We start from the raw sequence: 24,226 nt of genomic DNA on the forward strand, positions 1-24,226 counted from the left end.
TATTGACAAAGCATGTGCCCATGAAGATGGTGATGATGAGGATGATGATAGTGACATAAACATAGGAGCTGCTGCTGGGTTGCGTACTCTGTACCAAGACCACCGCGCAGGGATTTACATGCCTCGCCAGTTCCCGCTACCTGTGGATTGTGTGCTTGTGGATTTGCCTGCTTGCTAAAATTTATGTGTAGACGCACATCAGTACTCCAAGTCCCTTCACGATCATTCCTGGGCATGTGCAGAGCTCCAGGGACTTTGAGTTGCCCAGTGCGCAAGTCCCAGCTGAGCGGGAGCAAGGCCAGCTCTGCTTTCCTGTTTCAGCGCTCATGAACAAATGTACTTTCATAGTCTGCTCAGCTGCATTTTCTGCATTTTGGGGCATTTTGCTGGTGATTTCATTGCTTAAAATGGCCCTCACGCCTTGTGCTGAAGTGCTGTCTGGTGTTCCTAAGTGCAAGAAGGCTGTGATGTTCCCTTATGGAGGAAATATTTGTATCAGAGAAGCTTCATTCAAGTGTGAGATACAGTGTTGTTGGCCGAGAGTTCAGTGTTAATGAATGGACCGTGTAATAAGGTGTCTTTAAACAGAAACACACATATAACAAGGTTGTATATTAATCCATTGGCGAAAATGTTGTAGCAAGAGGCTGTCAGGAGCCTAACTCTGTAATTCTCCTCGGGGTAATCATTCAGTATGTGCTAATTCATATTCACGGTGACTTTATACAACATAAGTACCAGGAATAATGAAAGTTGATTATTATTAGCTCATCTAGTCATCACCAGTGCTACAAGGCACATATTATTGTTCCTAGTTTTATAGATTAAGAAATTGATATATGATAAATGACTGTATAAATAACTAATTTCTTGAAGGCCACATAACTGTTTATTAGTAAAACCGGGAGTTGAAGTTGGACAGTTTGGTGCCAAAGTTCACTCACTTAACTTTTGTTCCATATTGACTTTACTAAGGCTTGAAACATTTTATGAGGAAAATTAGAGAAGCTGGGAAAATTTCACTACCTTTAAAGAAAGCATGCTTAAAGGAGCAAGTTCAGAAGAATTGGATGGCTTGTCTTGTAGAAGAGGAATTAGATTTCTTTGTATTTCCACATTGTAGAAGTACTGTGATTAGAAGTAAAGAGGCAGATTTCCATCCATTATGAGGTGTGTTTAGTGGATGGGCTGTTGTGGGATTTAATCAGTGCTCTCAAACTGAAAGTATTACACTAGGGGTTTGAATGACCATGTGTCAGGGATATTTAGATGGGAATATGAGAATACTTTATTCAGCAAGAAGTTGGATTAGTTAATACTCAGGGTCTCCTCCAGTTTGAATATTATGATTTTTTAAAAAATTTTAACATCTTTATTGGAGTATAATTGCTTTACAATGTTGTGTTAGTTTCTGCTGTAAAACAAAGTGAATCAGCTATACATATGCATATATCCCCATATCTCCTCCCTCTTGGGTCTCCCTCCCACCCTCCCCATCCCACCCCTCTAGCTGGTCACAAAGCACTGAGCTGATCTCCCTGCACTATGCAGCTGCCTCCCTATTCTTTTGTTGAACTTTTTAGTACTGTTGGCATTATAGAGCATTTTCTCTACACTGTCATAACTTCTGGTTTTTATAATTTGTTTGTTATTGTCATATGTAATCAGTTCATTTCCCTGATTCAAACTGAATCAGCAAACTGAAATCTATAGTCATCTAAGAGTGCTTCAGGTTATCTTTTCCTCATATTTTAGATAACCCATATTTGCTTCTTCCTTTTTCATGGTGTTATTTTTCTTCTTCCCTTTTTATCAGTAACTCTGGCTCCGACTTTGCTTTTTATATCCATGTCTTGATAACACACCTCAATTAGCATTTTTTTTTGAAGACTAACTTTTTGCAGCAGTTTAGCTTCACCACAAAACTGAGGGAGACGGTACAGAGATTTCCCACATGCTGTCCCTATACCCGTTGTCAGCGTCCCCCACCAGAGTGGTATGTTTGTTACAACGGGTGAGCTTATATTCAGTGTTTTTAACGTTAGAACCTCAATCACGTGAGAGCATCTTATGAAACCATTGCGTGCCTCTAATCATTTGTATTTTATTGAGCTTTTACTTTTCCAAGTCTTTTCCTCTGTATTGCTTAATTTGAGTAAAGCTGACAACAATTCCGTTCCCTCAGGTAGACATTATGCTGCTTAAACAGAGGAGGAAGCTTAGTGAATACACCCACGACATCCTTTTTTCATTTCATTAACCCTATACCACCCCAACTCTTCTACCTTAAACCATATTGACTCATTTTTCACTTCTCGGATTATTTCTGCTACCTAGATTGCTGCCATTTTTATGTTGCTTTCACCTCTTAAACAAATCCATTTTTAGTCATCTTTCAGAATTTTTAATTTCCCTTAGTAAAAGGTTTGAGCCATGGATATGAGGTATCTTACCCATATCTTTCCATTTATTCATGCATTTGTATAAAAAAAGAAAATAATTTCCTTTTTTCTCTTGTCAGGATGAAAAAGAGTTTGTCTCATTATTTCTTTTTTACTCATTTTAATGTCTCTGTATTTCACTTTCCAGATTCCTAATTTCTTACTGTATATTTGTGGCTTATATAGTATTTATATTAATCATTCCTTTACTATTAATCTAGATTAATGTTCTACTAATTTTAAGTGGCATAAGTTTGGAACTCAAAAGATATGGTCTATTTAATTTGTTTAAAAAAGAGTATACACATATAAATTCTTTTATTTATTTATTTTTGGCTGTGTTGGGTCTTTGTTGCTGTATGCGGGCTTTCTGTAGTTGTTGGGTCTTTGTTGCTGTATGCGGGCTTTCTGTAGTTGTGGCAAGCGGGGGCTACTCTTCATTGCATTGCACGGGCTTCTCATTGCAGTGGATTCTCTTGTTGCGGAGCACAGGCTCTAGGTGTGTGGGCTTCAGTAGTTGTGGCACTCAGGCTCAGTAGTTGTGGCTCACGGGCTCTAGAGCACAGGCTCAGTAGTTGTGGTGCATGGGCTGAGTTGCTCCACAGCATGTAGGATCTTCCGGACCAGGGATTGAACCCGTGTCCCCTGCATTGGCAGGCAGATTCTCAACGACTGAGCCACTGAGAAAGTCCCACATATAAATTCTTAATGACATTTAATGAAGAGAATGACTATTAAATGACTATTAAGTTAATTGACTATTTCCTCTATCCCTATGAGCCTTGCACATGTATATAGTTTGTGCTCACAACTCAGTACAGTTTTACTACTGAAAGGGGAATAAGAATATGAGAATGGGTTCTTCTTTTTGGTATGTATTAAGTAGTAAACAGAAATGCATGTGAAAAATGAAAACAGTATAGGTTTTTAAATATTATAAGGAATCATAGAATCAATTAAACTAGTTTTGTCCTTTATTCTTTTAATAAGGTATATTACTCTGATTGATTTTTATATGTTGCACCAACCTTGCATTCCTGGAATTCTGTTTTATACATCTTATATCTTCAAAGACAGATGTAATATTGGTAAATAGTTGACACTCAATAAGTATTTGTTTAATAAATGAGAAGATAAAAGAAATAATGGTAAGCAAAAATCACTACAGGTTTTAAGTTTGTGATTGAAAGCAACCAGTTATATATACTTGCTTATTTAAACCAGCTTAGGAAAAAACTATTCAGTAAAGCAAAACTTATAGATTACATAAATAAATAGAATGGATAGTACTATATTTACATAAATGCTGTGAACATTCTTTAAATCAAAGCTGTTATGTGTATGATCAGGTTCTTAGTAAAATATTTCTTTGTAGCTGAATTATTTGATTTAGTGAATCAAATCAATCAGTGAATATGAATTAACATATGCTGAGTTGGAGCCCCAGACTGACAAACATTGGAGATACTCAGTATCTTAGAATGGGAAATCAAGCATAAAAACTTTGTAGAAGTTTTACTTTTATAAAGGTTAGAAAAGGAAGTCAGTGCAGTCAGGATACAAAGCAGAGATTTTATCTAATTGTATATGGTGGTGTAAGCATCCAGGACTCCTCAAAAGAGCCTTATCAGTAGATGTACAGTTTCAGATGACATATCTGAGTGTCATACTCTCTGAAAGTTTATCTGTCGTCTTTAGGCCCAGCCTTATATAAATGGGGCTATAGCAGACCAGAATAACAGCCTTGCCTATATATTGAGCTGGTCAAAATGTTTGTTCAGGTTTTTCTGTAACATACAGAAAAATGAACGTTTTGGCCAACCCAGTATATGAAGGAGATTTTCCTAGCCTCAGCAACCAGAGAAGAAAAAGAAATGAAAGGAATCCAAATTGGAAGAAGAGAACTAAAACTGTCACTGTTTACAGATGACATGATACTGTCCATAGAAAATCCCAAAGACGCTACCAAAAAACTACTAGAGCTCATCAAAGAATTTGGTAAAGCTACAGGTTACAAAATTAATACACTGGAAAGGCTCTGAACCAGCTATAGAGATTATCTAATCCTAGAAAATTCCGATGATGGAGTTTCACAAGAATATCTTTTAAGCACTATGAAAGTTAAATGAATCTTAGGCCACTGTCTTCCATAGCTTTATGGTAAATCAGATTTTAAATTTCTACCATTTAATTTCATATTTAAGATTCTTGCATGTCCCAGTACAGTTGACCCTTGAACAATATGGGGGTCAATCTGCATATACTTATAGTCAGCCCTCCATATCTGAGGTTCCTCTGCATCCATGGATTCAACCAACCATGAACATGTAGTGCTGTAGTATTTACTATTGAAAAATATCCGCATTAAGTGGCCCCACACAGTTCAAACCTGTGCTGTTCAAGGGTCAACTGTAATTGTTAACAAAACATGTAAAAGAAATAACTATTCGGGGTATGAAAATCAGAAGTGTTTAAATCTACTGGAAGAGAGAAGGCATTATTTCATATCTTTTTCTGAACATAACTTAGTTATGGTCCATCACAGAGGCTGTAGTAATTTTGTGTGCCTTCGTAGCCAATATCTGAGAAGTGCAGTCAATAACTTTCTCATCTTTCTTCCTTACTCACAAAATTACTGCAGTTGATACTATGCAATGAGTTCTCTGTTTACGGGGGATGGGTTTTGTTTATTTTTGTATCTTTCCTAGTACACGGTAACAGACACAATATATATTATAAATTTGTTTTTTTATTTTTGGCTGCATTAGGTCTTTGTTGCTGTGTGGGCTTTCTCTAGTTGCGGTGAGCGGGGGCTACTCTTCGTTGCGGTGTGTAGGCTTCTCATTGCAGTGGCTTCTCTTGTTGCGGAGCACAGGGCTCTAGGCACGTGGGCTTTGGTAGTTGTGACACGTGGGCTCAGTAGTTATGGCTCACGGGCTCTAGAGCGCAGGCTCAGTAGTTGTGGCGCATGGGCTTAGTTGCTCCATGGCATGAGGGATCTTCCCAGACCAGAGATCAAACCTGTGTCCACTGCATTGGCAGGCGGATCCTTAACCACTGCTCCACTGGTTAGGGAAGTCCCACACAATATATATTAGATGTTCAAAATGTCATTGATATTTTTTAGTTGTCGTCTAAGGCCAACATGTTTACATGCTCTCATAGTTGTTAGAGGAGGATACAGAAACATAACTGGAAAAGATGGAAACAAATAAACGTGCTTTTAGTTTTCTCCCCTAATCTATCCATTTTTCTTTTTAATAGTTGTGATATTCAAGGAATTCAGATTTTACTTTTTACTGCAGTTTTGAAAATTCACACAAACTCTTCCTTATTTTCGATGAGCTTTGAAGTTGCTACTCTGCTGCTTTAATCTTACTTCCATACTGATCGATATCTTTGATGCAGAGTTCTGAAATAAGCTTACCTACTTGGAAACTATTGAGATTTTTCTGTAGGTATAGTCTGAAATCATTTTATATGTCTATAAGTAGAATAGATTAAATGAACATAGCAGTTGAAATTTTACCTCTATTTAAAATAATAATGTCTCCAATTTAAGTGGTAGATTCTAATATATGTGTAGCAATTTCTTCATTACAGAGGAAGACTTTACTTCATATCAGCCTTAATATTTTGCAAATACCTCTAAAGAAAATATGTAGAATAAGTGTAAATTTAAACTTTTTGAAATATTTAATGTTCAGAATTTCTAACTTTGCTATTTGTCCAAATTCCTCAGGCAGAAGGGGCAGCTGGCTGTGGAAAGAGCAAAGCAGGTAGAAGAGTTTCTACAGCGAAGACGGGAAGCGAGGCAGAACAAGGCTCGGGCTGAGGGGCATATGGTAGGATTTTGTTTTTGAGATTTTTGAACATGTTAGTATTCAAAGTGAAGGTCTGGAACAAGGTAGGTATAAACGCCAAGAGTCGTAATCCTTTATAAACATTTCCTCTGAACATTTGCAGAGCATTTAACCTCTCTTCAGCTATTTCTTTTATGCTAAGCGTGAAATTCTGTTGTTCCTTGGTTAATTGAGAGTAAGTTCGTAGCTGTATCCTTCCTTTTAAAAGAGTTGAAGTAGGTATAGCAACCCAGATATTTATATTAAATAAATAAGTTCTTACATTACTTTTTTCTTCCATTATGCTTCTGGTTTTAAATACTTTTAAGTAGCAAAGAATTGTAGAAGAAAAATGGAAAATAAACATTTGGGTAAATATACATGTAACTGTGCATTTACTCAAAAGTAAATTAGGAACAAAAGTATTTTAAAGCCTCTAATTATTCCAGTTAGCTGAATTAAGTCATGTACCTAAGAAAATATTAATAGTTTTAGATCATCGTTTCAGTAGTTAATAGTTTTGACTTGCAGAGGTGCACAAATGCCTTTTCACCTTCTGTCCACAGAACACATGGTGATTGTTTGTCAGCTCAGCACCTGTGAAGCATCATGCTCACGTAGGAAATAGGTCAATTGTATGGCAATATGTTTTCTTTAGACTTAGATTTACTGTAAGGCCATAAGTGATATCTTTATGAGTTAATTAATATAATTATTCCAATTTAGGATTTTTTTTCTTTGAAATAATATCACAGAAAAATAGTTAAATTTTTTAATGGTTACCCTGTGTATGTGTAACACCCATGAGCTTGTTTTTCTAATACCTGGAATTAATCTGTATTTGTATCCTCTCTATAGACAGAGGAGAACCTCCTTTGTTTTCCCTTGCCCTATTTCTCCCATGTTAGTAGCATCTGGAATTTTAGTTACAGATTTTAAAAACAGTTATTAGACTTACCAAGATTTACACATTTCTTTCCTCAGCACAGTTCCTTATATACTACTGTCCTCCCTCAGTTTGTCTTCATGATGGAGACTATCCTCTCGTAACCTTTTGGAGAGAAACTGTCAAAGATTTGTTGGGAAGGTCCTTATTTTGTCTTCACACTTAAATGTTAATTTGTAGTGGTGGTCTGCTGGTAAATTTGCTTAGCATTTGTATGTCTGAAAAAGCATTTTGTCTTCTTTTTTGAAAAATATTTTTGCTGGATGTAGTCTTACAGGTTGAGAGTTCTTTTTCTTTCAGTTCTTTAAAGGTGTTTCTCCACTTACATCCTGGCACGCCGGTTCTTACCAGAGGTCTGCTGTCATTCTTAAATTTTCCTCTGCGTGTAATGTGTCTTTTCTCTCTTACGGCTTTTAACATTTCCTCCTTATCACTGGAAGTGGATTGATTTAGATGTATCTTGGTGTAGTTTTCTTCATTTTATTTTGTTGGGGGTTCATTGAGCTTCTTGGATCAGTGGATTTATTGTTTTTATCAAATTTGGAAAAATTCAGCCATTATTTCTTCAAAATCTTTTTCTGTTCTCCTCTCCTTTTTCCTCTGGGTGCTCAGTAGCCATACGTCAGCTTGCTGATGCTCTGTTCATTCCTTTTTGGTCCTTTTCCTGTGTTTGGTTTTGGGTAGCTTCTGTTACTGTATCTTCAAGTTCATTACTCTTTTTGTCTGCTTTGTGTAATCTGCTCTGCTCTTAATCGCATCCAGACACTGTATATTTTTCATTTCAGATACTGTATTTTTTAATCTCTTAAAATTTATTTGGGTCATTTTTATACTTTCCATGTCTGTCTTTATAATACTTACACTTTTCTCTACCTTCTTGAACATACGGAATATGATTAGAGCCGCCTTTTTAATGAGCTTGTCACTAATTCTATTATCTGTGTCATTCCTGAGTCAGTTTGTTGACTGATTTTCTCTTCATTTGGGTAATCTTTTCCTGCTTCTTTACCTACCTGGTAATTTGTGGTTGGATGCCTGGCATTGTGTATTTTATCTTGGATTTTTTGTATTTAAATACAAATGAATAAATTTATTCTGTGCTGCAGTTATGTTACTTGAAAATAGTTTGAGTCTTTCAAGGTTGATTCTCAGCTTTGCTAGGCAGGTGGAGAAGAGCCTTTCGTCTAGAACGCACTTGGCACCACCGCTCAGGCAGTACTCTTTTTTGTTGTTGTTTTTTACTTTTATTTGCATTTACTTTTTGCAGCATTTATTCCGGGGCCATAAGTTTTTGTTTCTTCAATTTCTTCGGGGATATCTTTTTCTTCTGGGCAACCTCCTCTTCTGCTTTAGGAACAATCTGGTTTTTTTCAGTGAGGATCATCTCAGTGTGGCAGGGAGAGCTCACGTATAGGTTGATCCAACCATGAGCTCTGTAAGTCCTGCACCGTGTCTTGGGGGCTTTGTTCGCCTGGATATGCTCAGTGACCAGAGAATCTACATCTAAGCCCTTAAGTTCAGCATTACTCTCTGCATTTTTGAGCATGTGCAGTAAAAATTCAGCACTCTTTTTGGGCCACCGACCCTGCGTGCAGCCCCACTGTTTGGCCTGGGCACACCTACCAACTCCACCATTGTAGCGACGGAATGGCACACACTGCTTCTTTAAAGTGACATCCTTCAGATGCTTGGTGGCTTTTCGGATATGCATACCCTTAATGGCCTGGGCCGTTTCACAAGTGTTCTTAAAGTGAACACGAAGGTTTGAACCTCTCGACTTGCATGATTTTGTGGAGTTTTCTGGGTCAAGTGAATAGCGAACCATTTTTAGAGGTCACCTCAGGCTGCTTACCGGAAAAGCGAGGCAGTACTCTTGACGCTCTGATGATGGATTGGTGGTACTCCAATGCTCTGTTGATTTGGAGGCCTTTCTAGTCTGGCTGTTGGAAGTGTGATGTGTTCCCAGCCCTCAGTGAGCCTGAGGGATTGGTGATGTCATGGTAACCGTCCCTCAGCAGGAGACTCAGGGGAAACCTCTGCGGATTCCAGGACTCTCTGGGCAGCTCTCTCTTCCTTGGTATCCCTTCCTGCAAATGGTACTGCTCTTCAGCCTCCCAAGCTCTGGCTGCTGTTTCCCTGACTCAGGACACCCTCTCCCTGTGCTGCAGCCTGGAGACTGGGCAGTTGCTGAGCTTACCTCACTTGTTACCCTTCTCACAAGGATCACTGTCTTGTGCTGCCTGTTTGCCAGTGTTGGAAAATCGTTGTTTCATCTACTTTGTCCAGACTTGTAGTTGCTGAAGGTGGGAGGGTAGATCTGGTCCCTGTTACTCCACCACAGCTGCAAGTGGAAGTCTTGGCTGGTAGTTTGCTCCCCACCCCACCTTGAAGCTGCTGCCTCATCATGGTCTCATTGTCGCTCTCAAGTCTTGTGACATGGTTTTCCTTCACGTTCCTCTGTAAGGGGTTTTTCCTCTCTGAAAGCTTTTGGCACCGTTTTTCTGCCTTCCGTGTTCTGAAATATCGCTTGAGTGTTCTCGGTATTTTTAATTGACCTGTCATGACTCTAACCAGATGCCTTCAGTCTGAGCACTCACCTTCGGTTCTGGGACATTCTTAACTGACGCTTCTTCACATATTGCTGCTTCTCCTTTTTCTCCTTAAGAGAACTCCGTTAAATGGATAGATTGGAACCTCTGCATCAAATGTCTTTTTTTCTGTACTTTTATTTCATCTTTTTTATCCCTTTGTCCCTTCTTACTGTTTTGGAAGGATTCCTGGGCCCGAATTTCAGCTCGTAACATGTTCTTTTGTTTTGTCTACTCCGCTCTTCAGCCCATCCAGTGATGTTTTCTCTTAAGTTTAGAAACTTGTATTCTCATGTCCATGAATCTTCTTAGTTTTCATTGAAAGCTCTGTGATCTTGTGCTCATTTCTCTAATGATACTTTCTCATTATCATAAAGGTTATCATAAGGTCTTGTTCTTAGTGCACTCTTGGCCGTGTCACCTCGGTGTCTTCAGTTTTTTTTTCAGCAAGTCTGCTCCCTGTTTCATGGTACTGGCATCCCTCATACATTTAGTGTTCTTGCTGGTGTGTTCATGTTTGGGGGTGTCTATTTTACCCTTCGTTGCCTCTGTTTGGGTGGCCCCCTGGCGGGATGGGCACGTGTTGCTGACCTCTCCTCTGTTCAGTTTTTCATCACAGTAGAGGATGGGTGGGACACATTGCTGTTTGGCCAGACAAATACATGGCAGCTTACTTTCTGGGCATTGGAGACCCCACCTTCCTGGGTGTCACTGGTCACCTGGAGCACCAGCCTGGCCTTTCAGTCCGGGCTCTCTCATCACTCGTGTCTGAAGGGAGCTGCTCACGGAGATGGACAGTGTGCTGGGTGACCTCTTCTTTAAGCGCCATTGCTGCTGTTCCCCTCGTGCCCCGGCTGCCAGCTCATCGCAGAGCAGCCTCCTGTTGCTCACACCTGCTGCCGAGGCCTCTTCCCTACAGGCTGTGCTCATGACGCTTCTCATCTTAAACCCACGTGTGTATTTTCCTTACCTCTGGGCTCCTTCTGTTCTTGGGACTACCCAGAGTTTCACTTGTTTGGGAGTGCTGGTATGCATTCACTGAACAACTTCTCAAGTGTAGAATTTTGGAAGAAGGGGAGGCCATGGTCTCACTGCAATCAGATATTAGTATTTTCATTTTGTTGTTTTATCATTTTTAAAAGATGTGCTTTAGAAATCAGTGCATTTTTGACGGTGATTTTTATATGACTTTCCAAGATGCGTTTTGTTAACCTGTATAGAGTTTCTTCATTCCCTAGATGACCATATGTATACGTGAAACTTTACTTTAGAAAAATGTGGCTAAAAAGTGAAGAATTTTTACTTTTCAGTATGTTTGGGTGGATGCATCGTATATTACTTTCTTTATTCACTAATACAACAACAAGGCAGTGTGTTAAACACTTTGGGGGTAATAGGTTAATTAATTGATTAAAGATGACTTAATTAAATCTTACTCAGATATAGTTTCTCTCTGGAATAACTTAGAGTCTGGTGTTAGACAAGAATATATATTCTGGAAGCGTGAGGTAAAGAATAGAGGTGAAAGCTGAGGTTAGCTGTGGGGATTTTAAGATTTTAAGTTCATACAATTTTAAGTTCTAAATTGGAACTTTCTTATGATGAGGTAGAGGGGTTGTTTAAAATAGGCCTCTCCTTTTCCATGCTGTATAACACAAATTACCATAATGTAGTGGCTTAAAGCAACACAAATTTATGACCTACAGTTTCTCCGGGCCAGGACTCTGGCACGTTGGAACAGTTCTCTGCTCCTGGTCTCCTGAGGCTGAGGTGGATGTGTCAACAGCTGTGTCCTCAGCTGGAGGCTCAGCCACCTTCACCGACCCCTCAGGGTGCTGGCAGGACTTCCCTCCCTGCTGCTGTGGAACTCAGGCCTCGCTGTCTGAGAGCTTTGACTGGGACCATGTGGCCCCTTCATCTCAGCGTCAAAGAACTCCCTGTGCATCAACCCCCCACCTGCCGGTTCTACAACCAGCCAGGAAAACTGCATTTAATGGTCAGCTCACTGGTTTAACGTCCCTCATCCCATTTATCGTGACCTAATCCTGGGGGTACAACCCATCAGACTTGCACACCTGGGGAGTGGGTGTGGGTATCAGGAAGCCTTGGGGGTCTTCTCCAGGTTCTGCCCGTCACAGTCCCTTTGCCTGTGACTTAGAGGCCGCGTCTGGGGATATAGACAAGGCGAGGGGGCGGAGCTGTCTCGAGCCCGTGCTTGGTGGTGGAGCACGCAGCCCAGGCGTCCACACAGAGCCTTGTAAGAAGTCACCTGTATTAACATGAAGTTTAAATACAGTGAAATTCACCAGTGTTGGGAGTGTATCTGGATGAGTGTTGACAGGTGTATGTAGTCATGTAACCACTGCCACAACCACAGGACAGCACCATTCCATCATTTCTTAAAAGGTTGCTTCTCTTGCCACCAGAGAAAAAACTGTCGGTATGTGAGATGATGGATGATAACCAGACCTACCGTAGTGATCCTTTCTCAGTATATGCGTGTATCAAGTCATTATGTTGTACACCTTAAACTAACAGTGTTGTAAGTCAGTCGTGTCTCAGTAAAACTGGAGGAAGAAGTTTCCTTGTGCCCCATGACAGTCAATCTTCTACCAGCTGTAGGCAACCACCGGTCTGCTTCCTGTCACTGTGGTCTTGTTTCTTCTAGAATTTCATGTAAAATTATTATACAGTATATAGAGTTTTGAGGCTGGTGTGTATCAGTAGTTCTTTTTTATTCCTGAGTCATATTCCATCGTGTGGATGTACCACAGTTTGTTTGTTCAGTCCTCAGTTGATGGGCGTTTTTGTAGTTTCTAAAAGAGATGCTTTTAAAGCTCATGGGAGTAGCCGATCATTAATTTCCCTCAATTATATGCTCCCCATGCTGCCACAGAGCCCTTCTTTCTGAGTGGGCATATCCCTCTTTATTACCTGTAACTCAGTCGGTGACTGTTTTTTCTCTCAGACTTCTGAACACTGCTGGAGAAAGTTAAAGCTGTGATGACTAGTGTCAGATGGGTTTATGGCCTCTGGTTTCAGCAGAGCTTCAGTCCTTCTTGGCTGTCCTCTGAATCTCCGTGGTCAGCAGCCTCTCCTGTTGCCCACAGTGGGAACTTTCCTCCATGGTTTCATCCTTCTTCCCTTTCTGTGAAGATAATCATTACATCACCAAGAAAATTGGGCTTAAAAATCCCACATTTCGTCACATTTTCTGCCTCCATACTTATAAACTTATGCATAATTGTGCCCAATCTATCCTTGTTTTCTCCAGTCTCAGAGAAGGATATAACTTCCTCTGTTCAAAAGTAATCTTCCTGTTCCATCCTGTTTGATGATTATAATGCTGGTAATTGTTCACATTGGTCGTTTACTGGGTGCTGATGTGTCAGGCTTAGTTCTAAGCTCTATACCTGTACCCACTCACTTGTCACAGCAGTGCTCTGAGGCAGGTTCTGTCGTCTTCCCATGTTACATCTCACTGAGGCAGAGGTGGAGAAGCTAAAGCATAGCTTGAGCTTTACAGCAACCAAACGATAGATTACATCCTGTTTAAATCCCTGCAGTCTGACTTGAGAGCCCACGCTTTCATGGCCTTATTTTCTGGGCCATGCTGTCTGTTTCCTCAAGGGGCCTCCTTACTCTATCACTTGCTTCCTCTCTTTTCTGAACTTCCCGTCTTTCCTGGCATAGCCCATAAATATATTCATGTTTCTCACGTTCTCGGCTCCTTCCTCCTCTTCATGGCCAGACACCTCAAATGAATGAAGCTCTGTTCTCTGTCGTTGCTTACCCGCTGTTCATAATCCTGTTGAAACAGAAGTCACCGATGTCCATACTGCCAAATATAATCGAGTATTTTAAATCTTTATCTTACTTGACCTTTCTGTGACATTTGATCTCATGAGTTACTTCTTCAAAATTTCTTCCTTGCCTTCCGTGACACCAAATTCTCTTTGTTTATCCCTTAGTTTTCTGATTATTATTTCTTAATATCTTCTACAGGATTCTCTTCTTCCGTAGTTTCTAAGGCTGATATTTCCTGGGATTCTGTCCTTGGTTATTTTTCACTGTAAGTTAATACCCTGGGGTGATCTCACTTACTATTCTACAAGGGACTAGTGACCTCAAAATCTCTGTCAGTTACGCAGACTACCCTCCTAACTTCCATCCTGTCTAGCTGCCTTCTGGACATCATTTCCTAGCGGTCACATTGGTACCTTATTTTTAAATTTTCCTTTTATTATGTAAATCATCATACAATAACATTAACTTTATTTTTCTTCTCCAGTTCTATGAATTTTAACACAAGTATAAATTCACGTACCCACCACCACAGTCAGGATACAGAACCATTCCATCACCCCAAAACTCTCTCGTGCTCTCTCTCAACATAGTCATGCTGTCCCCTCACCCCTAATACCCTGAAAGCCACTGTCTATTCTCCATTACTATGGTTTTGTCTTTTCAAGAATGTCTTATATGGTATTTGTGTGTGGTATATATAATAGTATGTAACCTTTAGCGGTTGGCTTCTTTCGTTCACCTTAATACTGTTCATCCAAGTTGTTGCATGTGTCAGTAACTTTTTGTTTGTCGTTGTTGAGTGGTATTCCATTGTATGGATGTGCTACAGTTCATCTATTCATTCACCCACCGAGGGACATTTGGGTTGTTTCTAGTTTTTGTTAATTAATAATCAGTGCTGCTTTGATCATTCATTTACAGGTGTTTGGAGAAGAGTAAGTTTTTGTTTCTCTAGGGTAAATTCCCAAGAGTGGCTTTTCTGGATCATGTGGTAAGTGTAGACTTGAGTTCTCAAAAGTCAGCCATTTGGCAGAGCACTCGCACCTTTTTGCCTTCTTAGCATCAGTGAAGAGCACCCGTTGCCCCACATCCTCATCAGCATTCGGTATTGTCGCTCTCTTTTACTTTGGCCATCTAATGTATGTATAGGGGTATCTCATTGTGGTTTGATTTGCATTTCGCTAAATGTTAATGATGTTGAATCCCTTTTCATTGCTTATTTGTGATCCTTATAATCCTCTTTAGGGAACCGTGTGTCTGAGTAATTTGTCCATATTAATTGTGTTGTGTTGTTACTGTTTTGCTTTGAGAGTTCTTTATATTCTGGACAAATCTTTTATTGGGTAAGTGATTTGCCAATATTTTCTCCTAGGTGGCAGTTTGGCTTATCATTCTCTTAACAATATTTTTCACAGAGCGCAAGGTGTTAACTTTGATAAAGTGTACGTTTTCAGGTTTCTTGTTTACGGATCATGCTTTTGCTCTATCATGTCTAAAAACTCTGCCTATCCAGTAGTCATGAAAATTTGCTCCTGTTTTTCAAAAAATTTTTATAGTTTTACTTTTAACCTTTAGACCTATGATCCATGAAAGAATATGTTTTTAGTGTGGTAAAATACACAAAACATAAAATTTTCTGTCTTAACCATTTAAAAATACACAATTCAGTAGCATAAGGTACATTGACAATGTTATCTTCCTTCTGCTTGATTTCTGTTTATTTTGCTCTTTTCTGGTCTTTTAAGGTTGAAGCTTAGATAGCTGAGGGTGAGACCTTTTTTCTTGTCTAATATTGGTATTGCATGCTGTAAATTTCCCTCTAAGCACTGCTTTAGTTGCACCCCACAAATTTTTCTGTGTTCTATTTTCATTTTAATTCAGTTCAAACTTTATTGTAATTTCCCCTTGAAACACCTCTTTGGCCCATGGATTACTTAGAAATGGGTTAATTTCCAACTGTTTGGACATTTTCCTACTTTTTTCTGTTACTGTTTTCTGGTTTTATTTTATGATCAGAGAACATACTTTGTAGGACTTCATTCAGTCATTTTACATTTGTTAGCGTTTGTACTTTGATCTAGAATATGATCTATCTTCGTGAATGTTCCACATACACTTGAAAAGAATGTGTACCCTGCTGTGGTTCGGTGGAGTGCTATATGTTTCAATTAGATCCAGTGAGTTGATGGTGCTTTTTAGTACTTGATCCATGCTGACATTATGCCAACATTGTTTGATACTGAGATAGGAGAGTGGAAGCCTTCAGATATAATTGTAGATTTATCTGTTTCTCCTTTTAGTTTGGTCAGTTTTTCCTTTCTTTCTTTCTTTTTTTTTTTTAGAGAGCATACACATTTAGAATCGTTGGGGTTTTAGAGTGAATTGTCCTTTCTTACCAAAATGTAATGTCTTTTTGTTTCTCATATTACTGGAGGGGTTCATTTTTGTTTTTGTTTCGCTGTGTAACAAATTAGCACAAGTTAGTGGCTTTTAACAACACGTATTTGTTATCTCATTTTCAGCTGCATGAAGGGTCGGTACCCCAAACCCCTTGTTGTTCCCAGGTCAGCTGTAAACGCTATTTTACTGTTTCAATTTGGAATGTAGAAATTTTTCCATCATGTAGGTACCCTTACCCTCTCCCCTTTATGCCACAGTTGTCTTATATATTACGTTTACATAAATTTAAAGCCTCATTAGGCCGTGTTATAAATTTTTCTTACAACTTCAAACATGTTTAAGAAGGCAATAGGACAGGAATACTTTCTAATATTTACACAAATATTTACCATTTTTCTAGCTATTCACTCATTCCTAATGATCCAGGTTTCTTATATAATTTCTCTCTGCCTGAAGAAATTCCTTATGCAGTTCTTTTTTTTTTTTCTTTAACATCTTTATTGGAGTATAATTGCTTTACAGTGGTGTGTTAGGGTCTGCTTTATAACAAAGTGAATCAGTTATACATATACATATGGTCCCATATCTCCTCCCTCTTGCATCTCCTTCCCTCCCACCCTCCCTATCCCACCCATCCAGGTGGTCACAAAGCACCGAACTGATCTCCCTATGCTATGCGGCTGTTTCCCACTAGCTATCTACCTTACGTTTGGTAGTGTATATATGTCCATGCCACTCTCTCGCTTTGTCACAGCTTACCCTTCCCCCTCCCCATATCCTCAAGTCCATTCTCTAGTAGGTCTGTGTCTTTCTTCTCGTCTTACCCCTAGGTTCTTCAAGACATTTATGTTTTCTTATATTCCATATATATGTGTTACCTTACGGTATTTTGTCTTTCTCTTTCTGACTTACTTCAGTCTGTATGACAGACTCTAGGTCCATCCACCTCACTACAAATAACTCAATTTCGTTTCTTTTTATGGCTGAGAAATATTCCATTGTATATATGTGCCACATCTTCTTTATCCATTCATCCAATGATGGACACTTAGGTTGTTTCCATCTCCTGGCTATTGTAAATAGAGCTGCGATGAACATTTAGGTACATGACTCTTTTTGAATTATGGTTTTCTCAAGGTATATGCCTAGTAATGGGATTGCTGGGTCATATGGTAGTTCTATTTGTAGTTTTTTAAGGAACCTCCATACTGTTCTCCATAGTGGCTGTACCAATTCACATTCCCACCCGCAGTGCAAGAGTGTTCCCTTTTCTCCACACCCTCTCCAGCATTTATTGTTTCTAGATTTTATGATGATGGCCGTTCTGACCGCTGTGAGATGATATCACATTGTAGTTTTGATTTGCATTTCTATAATGATTAATGATGTTGAGCATTCTTTCATGTGTTTGTTGGCAATCTGGATATCTTCTTTGGAGAAATGTCTATTTAGGTATTCTGCCCATTTTTGGATTGGGTTGTCTGTTTTTTTGTTATTGAGCTGCATGAGCTGCTTATAAATTTTGGAGATTAATCCTTTGTCAGTTGATTCATTTGCAAATATTGTCTCCCATTCTGAGGGTTGTCTTTTGGTCTTGTTTATGGTTTCCTTTGCTGTGCAAAAGCTTTGAAGTTTCATTAGGTCCCATTTGTTTATTTTTGTTTTTTATTTCCATTTCTCTAGGAGGTGGGTCAAAAAGGATCTTGCTGTGATTTATGTCTTAGAGTGCTCTATGTTTTCCTCTAAGAGTTTGATAGTTTCTGGCCTTACATTTAGGTCTTTAATCCATTTTGAGCTTATTTTTGTGTATGGTGTTAGGGAGTGTTCTAATCTCATACTTTTACATGGACCTGTCCAGTTTTCCCAGCACCACTTATTGAAGAGGCTCTGCTTTCTCCACTGTACATTCCTGCTTCCTTTATCAAAGATACGGTGACCATATGTGCATGGGTTTATCTCTGGGCTTTCTATCCTGGTCCATTGATCTATATTTCTGTTTTTGTGCCAGTACCATACTGTCTTGATTACTGTAGCTTTGTAGTATAGTCAGAAGTCAGGGAGCGTGAATCCTCCAGCTCCGTTTTTTGTTCTCAAGATTGCTTTGGCTGTTCGGGGTCTTTTGTGTTTCCATACAAATTGTGAAATTTTTTTTCTAGTTCTGTGAAAAATGCCAGTGGTACTTTGATAGGGATTGCATTGAATCTATAGATTGCTTTGTGTAGTAGAGTCATTTTCACAATGTTGATTCTTCCAATCCAAGAACATGGTATATCTCTCCATCTATTTGTATCATCTTTAATTTCTTTCATCAGCGTCTTATAATTTTCTGCATACAGGTCTTTTGTCTCCGTAGGTAGGTTTATTTCTAGATATTTTACTCTTTTTGTCGCAATGGTAAATGGGAGTGTTTTCTTGATTTCACTTTCAGATTTTTCATCATTAGTGTATAGGAATGCCAGAGATTTCTGTGCATTAATTTTGTATCCTGCTACTTTACCAAATTCATTGATTAGCTCTAGGAGTTTTCTGGTAGCATCTTTAGGATTCTCTATGTATAGTATCATGTCATCTACAAACAGTGACAGGTTTACTTCTTCTTTTCCGATTTGGATTCCTTTTATTTCCTTTTCTTCTCTGATTGCTGTGGCTAAAACTTCCAAAACTATGTTGAATAAGAGTGGTGAGAGTGGGCAACCTTGTCTTGTTCCTGATCTTAGTGGAAATGCTTTCAGTTTTTCACCATTGAGGATGATGTTGGCTGTGGGTGTGTCATATATGGCCTATATTATGTTGAGGAAAGTTCCCTCTATGCCTACTTTCTGCAGGGTTTTTATCATAAATGGGTGTTGAATTTTGTTGAAAGCTTTCTCTGCATCTGTTGAGATGATCATGTGGTTTTTCTCCTTCAGTTTGTTAATATGGTGTATCACGTTGATTGATTTGCGTATATTGAAGAATCCTTGCATTCCTGGAATAATCCCACTTGATCATGGTGTATGATCCTTTTCATGTGCTGTTGGATTCTGTTTGCTAGGATTTCGTTGAGGATTTTTGCATCTATGTTCATCAGTGATATTGGCCTGTAGTTTTCTTTCTTTGTGACATCCTTGTCTGGTTTTCGTATCAGGGTGATGGTGGCCTCGTAGAATGAGTTTGGGAGTGTTCCTCCCTCTGCTATATTTTGGAAGACTTTGAGAAGGATAGGTGTTAGCCCTTCTCTAAATGTTTGATAGAATTCGCGTGTGAAGCCATCTGGTCCTGGGCTTTTGTTTGTTGGAAGATTTTTAATCACAGTTTCAATTTCAGTGCTTGTGATTGGTCTGTTCATATTTTCTATTTCTTCCTGATTCAGTCTCGGCAGGTTGTGCATTTCTAAGAATTTGTCCATTTCTTCCAGGTTGTCCATTTTATTGGCATAGAGTTGCTTGTAGTAATCTCTCATGATCTTTAGTATTTCTGCAGTGTCAGTTGTTACTTCTCCTTTTTCATTTCTAATCTATTGATTTGAGTCTTTTCCCTTTTTCTCTTGATGAGTCTGGCTAATGGTTTATCAATTTTGTTTATCTTCTCAAAGAAGCAGCTTTTAGTTTTATTGATCTTTGTTATCGTTTCCTTCATTTCTTTTTCATTTATTTCTGCTCTGATCTTTATGATTTCTTTCCTTCTGCTAACTTTGGGGGTTTTTTGTTCTTCTTTCTCTAATTGATTGAGGTGCAAGGTTAGGTTGTTTATTCGAGATGTTTCTTGTTCCTTAAGCTAGGATTGTATTGCTATAAACTTCCCTATTAGAACTACTTTTGCTGCATCCCATAGGTTTTGGGTCGTCGTGTCTCCATTGTGATTTGTTTCCAGGTATTTTTTTATTTCCTCTTTGATTTCCTCAGTGATCACTTCGTTTTTAAGTAGTGTATTGTTTAGCCTCCATGTGTTTGTATTTTTTTACAGATCTTTTCCTGTAATTGATATCTAGTCTCATAGCGTTTTGGTCGGAAAAGATACTTGATACAATTTCAATTTTCTTAAATTTACCAAGGCTTGATTTGTGATCCAAGATATGATCTATCCTGGAGAATGTTCCATGAGCACTTGAGAAAAATGTGTATGCTGTTGTTTTTGGATGGAATGTCCTATAAATATCAATTAAGTCCATCTTGTTTAATGTATCATTTAAAGCTTGTGTTTCCTTATTTATTTTCCTTTTCGATGATCTGTCCATTGGTGAAAGTGGAGTTTTAAAGTCCCATACTATGAATGTGTTACTGTCGATTTCCCCTTTTATGGCTGTTAGCATTTGCCTTATGTATTGAGGTGCTCCTGTGTTGGGTGCATAAATATTTATAATTGTTATATCTTCTTCTTGGATCGATCCCTTGATCATTATGTAGTGTCCTTCTTTGTCTCTTCTAATAGTCTTTAAAGTCTGTTTTGTCTGATATGAGAATTGCTATTCCAGCTTTCTTTAGTTCTTTTAGGAATATCTTTTTTCATCCCCTCGCTTTCAGTCTTTATGTGTCTTTAAGTCTGTGGTGGGTCTCTTGTAGACAGCATATATTTGGGTCTTGTTTTTGTATCCATTCAGCCAGTCTGTGTCTTTTGGTGGGAGCCTTTAATCCATTTACATTTAAGGTAATTATCGATATGTATGTTCCTATTTCCATTTTCTTAATTGTTTTCAGTTTGTTATTGTAGGTCTTTTCCTTCTCTTGTGTTTCTTGCCTAGAGAAGTTCCTTTCGCATTTGTTGTAAAGCTGGTTTGGTGGTGCTGAACTCTCTCAGATTTTGCTTTTGTGTAAAGGTTTTAATTTCTCCATCAAATCTGAATGAGATCCTTGCTGGGTAGAGTAATCTTGGTTGTAGTTTTCTCTCCTTCATCACTTTTAATATGTTCTGCCAGTCCCTTCTGGCTTGCAGAGTTTCTGCTGAAAGATCAGCTGTTAACCTTATGGGGATGCCCTTGTGTGTTATTTGTTGTTTTTCTCTTGCTGATTTTAATATGTTTTCTTTGTATTTAATTTTTGACAGTTTGATTACTATGTGTCTTGGCGTGTTTATCCTTGGATTTATCCTGTATGGGACTCTGTGTGCTTCCTGGACTTGATTAACTATTTCCTTTCCCATATTAGGGAAGTTTTCAACTATAATCTCTTCAAATATTTTCTCAGTCCCTTTCTTTTTCTCTTCTTCTTCTGGAACCCCTATAATTCGAATGTTGCTGCATTTAATGTTGTCCCAGAGGTCTCTGAGACTGTCCTCAGTTCTTTTCATTCTTTTTTCTTTATTCTGCTCTGCAGTAGTTATTTCCACTATTTTATCTTCCAGGTCACTTATCCGTTTTTCTGCCTCAGTTATTCTGCTATTGATCCCATCTAGAGTATTCTTAATTTCATTTATTGTGTTGTTCATCGTTGCTTGTTTCATCTTTAGTTCTTCTAGGTCCTTGTTAAATGTTTCTTGCATTTTCTCTATTCTATTTCCAAGATTTTGGATCATCTTTAGTATCATTATTCTGAATTCTTTTTCAGGTAGACTGCCTATTTCTTCTTCATTTGTTAGGTCTGGTGGGTTTTTATCCTGCTCCTTCATCTGCTGTGTGTTTTTCTATCTTTTCATTTTGCTTATCTTACTGTGTTTGGTGTCTCCGTTTTGCAGGCTGCAGGTTCGTAGTTCCCGTTGTTTTTGGTGTCTGTCCCCAGTGGCTAAAATTGGTTCAGTGGGTTGTGTAGGCTTCCTGGTGGAGGGGACTAGTGCCTGTGTTCTGGTAGATGAGGCTGGATCTTGTCTTTCTGGTGGGCAGGTCCACGTCTGGTGGTGTGTTTTGGGGTGGCTTGCCGCCAACAGCTGGGCCGCTGCTGCCACGAGGCCTAGCACCACCATGCGCCGTCTAGGTCGCCGCCCGCTGTGCACGGGGAGCTGCCAAGGCCTGGCCGGCCGCTGCCTGCTCTCCTGCCTCCCCCGCCGCCCGTGCTTCCCTCTCAGCGGCAACGGAGACCAGCACCATGCGGCACGCACACAGCCGATCGATCGCGCACCCACTCGCAGAAAGACTGGCAGTTCTTTTAGGTTAGGTCTGTTGGCTATAAATCCTCTTAGTTTTATTTCATCTTTATTTCTAAACAGTATTTTCGATGGATGTAGTATTTTGGGTTGACAGTTCTTTTCTATTTTCATTTAAAAAGTTACTTCACTGCTTTTTGTCCTCCATAGTTTTTGAAGAGAAATCCTCACCTTTTTTTCTCCTGCAGGTATGTCTTATTTTTCTCTGGATGCTTCCAGATTCTTTCTTTGTCCGTAGTTTCCAGCAGTGTGATTAAGTTGTCTCTGGGCATGGATTTCTTTAGGTTTATTCTGTTGGTGGTTTGCTAAGTTTCTTGGACTTGTAGATTTATACCTTATGCCATTTTTGAGCCATGATTTCTTTAAATATTTTTTTCAGCTCTGTGCTCTTTCTCTTCTCTGGTTCTCTGATGACATGAATGTTAGACCTTTTGTTCTTGTTCCACAGGTTTGTGAAGCTCTGTTTAGTTTTTTACAGTTTTTTTCTCTGTTGTTCAGATTGGTTAATTTCTGTTGTTTTCAGGTTCACTTCCTCTTTCCCCTTTCATCTTTATTCTGCTTATTTGGTCCAGCCAGGGAGGGTTTTATTTTGGTAATTTTATTTTTTCATTTCTTGTGTTTCCATTTGGTTTTTCCTTGTTTCTTTTCTTTCCCTGCTAGTATTTTCTATGTTAACCTTTTTTCACCACTTGGTTGCTGTTCAAATACTTTTAAAATGGTTTCTTTGAAGTTTCTGTCCCATAATTATATCATCTCTTTCATCTAATCATTATCTGTCTATTGTATATTCCCAGGTAGGTTCAGATTTTTGTCGTTTTTCATGTGCTGATTAATTTTGAGTTGCACCCTGGACATTTGGAATATTACATTATTAGACTTTGGATTTTGTTTAAATTTTATGGCGGCTGTTGATTTTATTTGTTTTAGCAGGCAGTTGACCTGTCGGGGTCAGGCTTCAAATTCCTGTTTTCCTTTTGTCCCTCGTGTGCACTGTGCAGTATTGTTTGCCCGGCATTTGGGTGGAAGTCTTTCGGCCAGCCAGCCCTGTGCTCATGCAGAGCAGGGTCTTGTCCGCACACAGATGCAGGCAACCCCAGGACTTTATAACAACTCTGGGGCAATTTTCCGGAGCCCCACGGTGTGCCATTGGTCTGATGCCCGCGTTTTCCCTGGGCTCACCTCTCAGTCTGAGGCCTCGCATACCTAGGGCTCCCTCACTCCTAGAGTGAAGCAGTGGGAGGACAGACAGACAGACAGAGGCAGAGAGAGAAAGAGAGAGGCCACAGACTTTGCTCTTTTTTTTTTTTTTTTTTTGCAGTACGTGGGCCTCTCACTGTTGTGGCCTCTTCCGTTGTGGAGCACAGGCTCCGGACGCGCAGGCTCAGCGGCCATGGCTCACAGGCCCAGCCGCTCTGCAGCATGTGGGATCTTCCTGGACCGGGGCACGAACTTGTGTCCCCTGTATCGGCAGGCGGACTCTCAACCACTGCACCACCAGGGAAGCCCTGCTCTGGCTTTTGGAGTATCATCGTCACAGGAGACAAAGGGTCCCTCCCTCACCATTGTAGTTCCCAGAAGCTCCTCTTGCTGTCTCGGTTGCCACCACAGCAGTGAGCTTTCCTGGGGGCTGCAGCACAAGAAGAAAAGGAGACAGAAAGAAAAAAACTGGAACATTTCCTACTTTCTCCTTAAGTTTTCCCTCCCCACTCCGGAACTGGAAGAGATAACCAGAGTTACTGCTGTTGTTACCAGAGTGCTCAGTTTCGGGGTTTTCGCCAAGTTAGGTTTAGGTCATAAGACCGCAGTTTTAAAAATGTGGTACCCTCATCGTGCATTTACAGGTACTCTGAGCTCTGGCATTCTCAACTCTCCCTGCCTCTGTTTACTTTTCAGGGACCCCAGATGTGCCTGCACTTTATCATGTGTTCTTTGGGAAAGGGGTTTGTGTGCTTCCATCTTACCCGGGACTAGAGCTTTCTGTACTTCATTCTTTTATTTCCAAAACCAAATTCACTTCATTGTCTTCAGACCCATGGCCTTTCCTGTAGTACCCATCCTGCTGCAGAGAATCACCATCAAATATGGCTTGACTTTTGGGTTCTGGTTTGAAAGCCATCTCATAGCATCTTCTCTTTGTCACGTCCCACC

General features: G+C 39.5%; 1 protein-coding gene across 10 annotated transcripts in view; it reads left to right on the forward strand.

The window, feature by feature from the left end:
• Positions 1 to 24,226, forward strand: part of NEK1 (NIMA related kinase 1) — a 231,468-nt gene that overhangs the window by 102,832 nt on the left and 104,410 nt on the right. For all 10 annotated transcript variants that reach the window (XM_067745387.1, XM_067745386.1, XM_067745396.1 and 7 more), the window contains one exon: positions 6,184 to 6,286. In XM_067745387.1, the coding sequence (XP_067601488.1) occupies positions 6,184 to 6,286 (103 nt within the window). The remainder of the gene's footprint in view (positions 1 to 6,183; positions 6,287 to 24,226) is intronic.

Source organism: Pseudorca crassidens, chromosome 7 (assembly GCF_039906515.1).
Source record: "Pseudorca crassidens isolate mPseCra1 chromosome 7, mPseCra1.hap1, whole genome shotgun sequence".
Taxonomy (NCBI): domain Eukaryota; kingdom Metazoa; phylum Chordata; class Mammalia; order Artiodactyla; family Delphinidae; genus Pseudorca; species Pseudorca crassidens.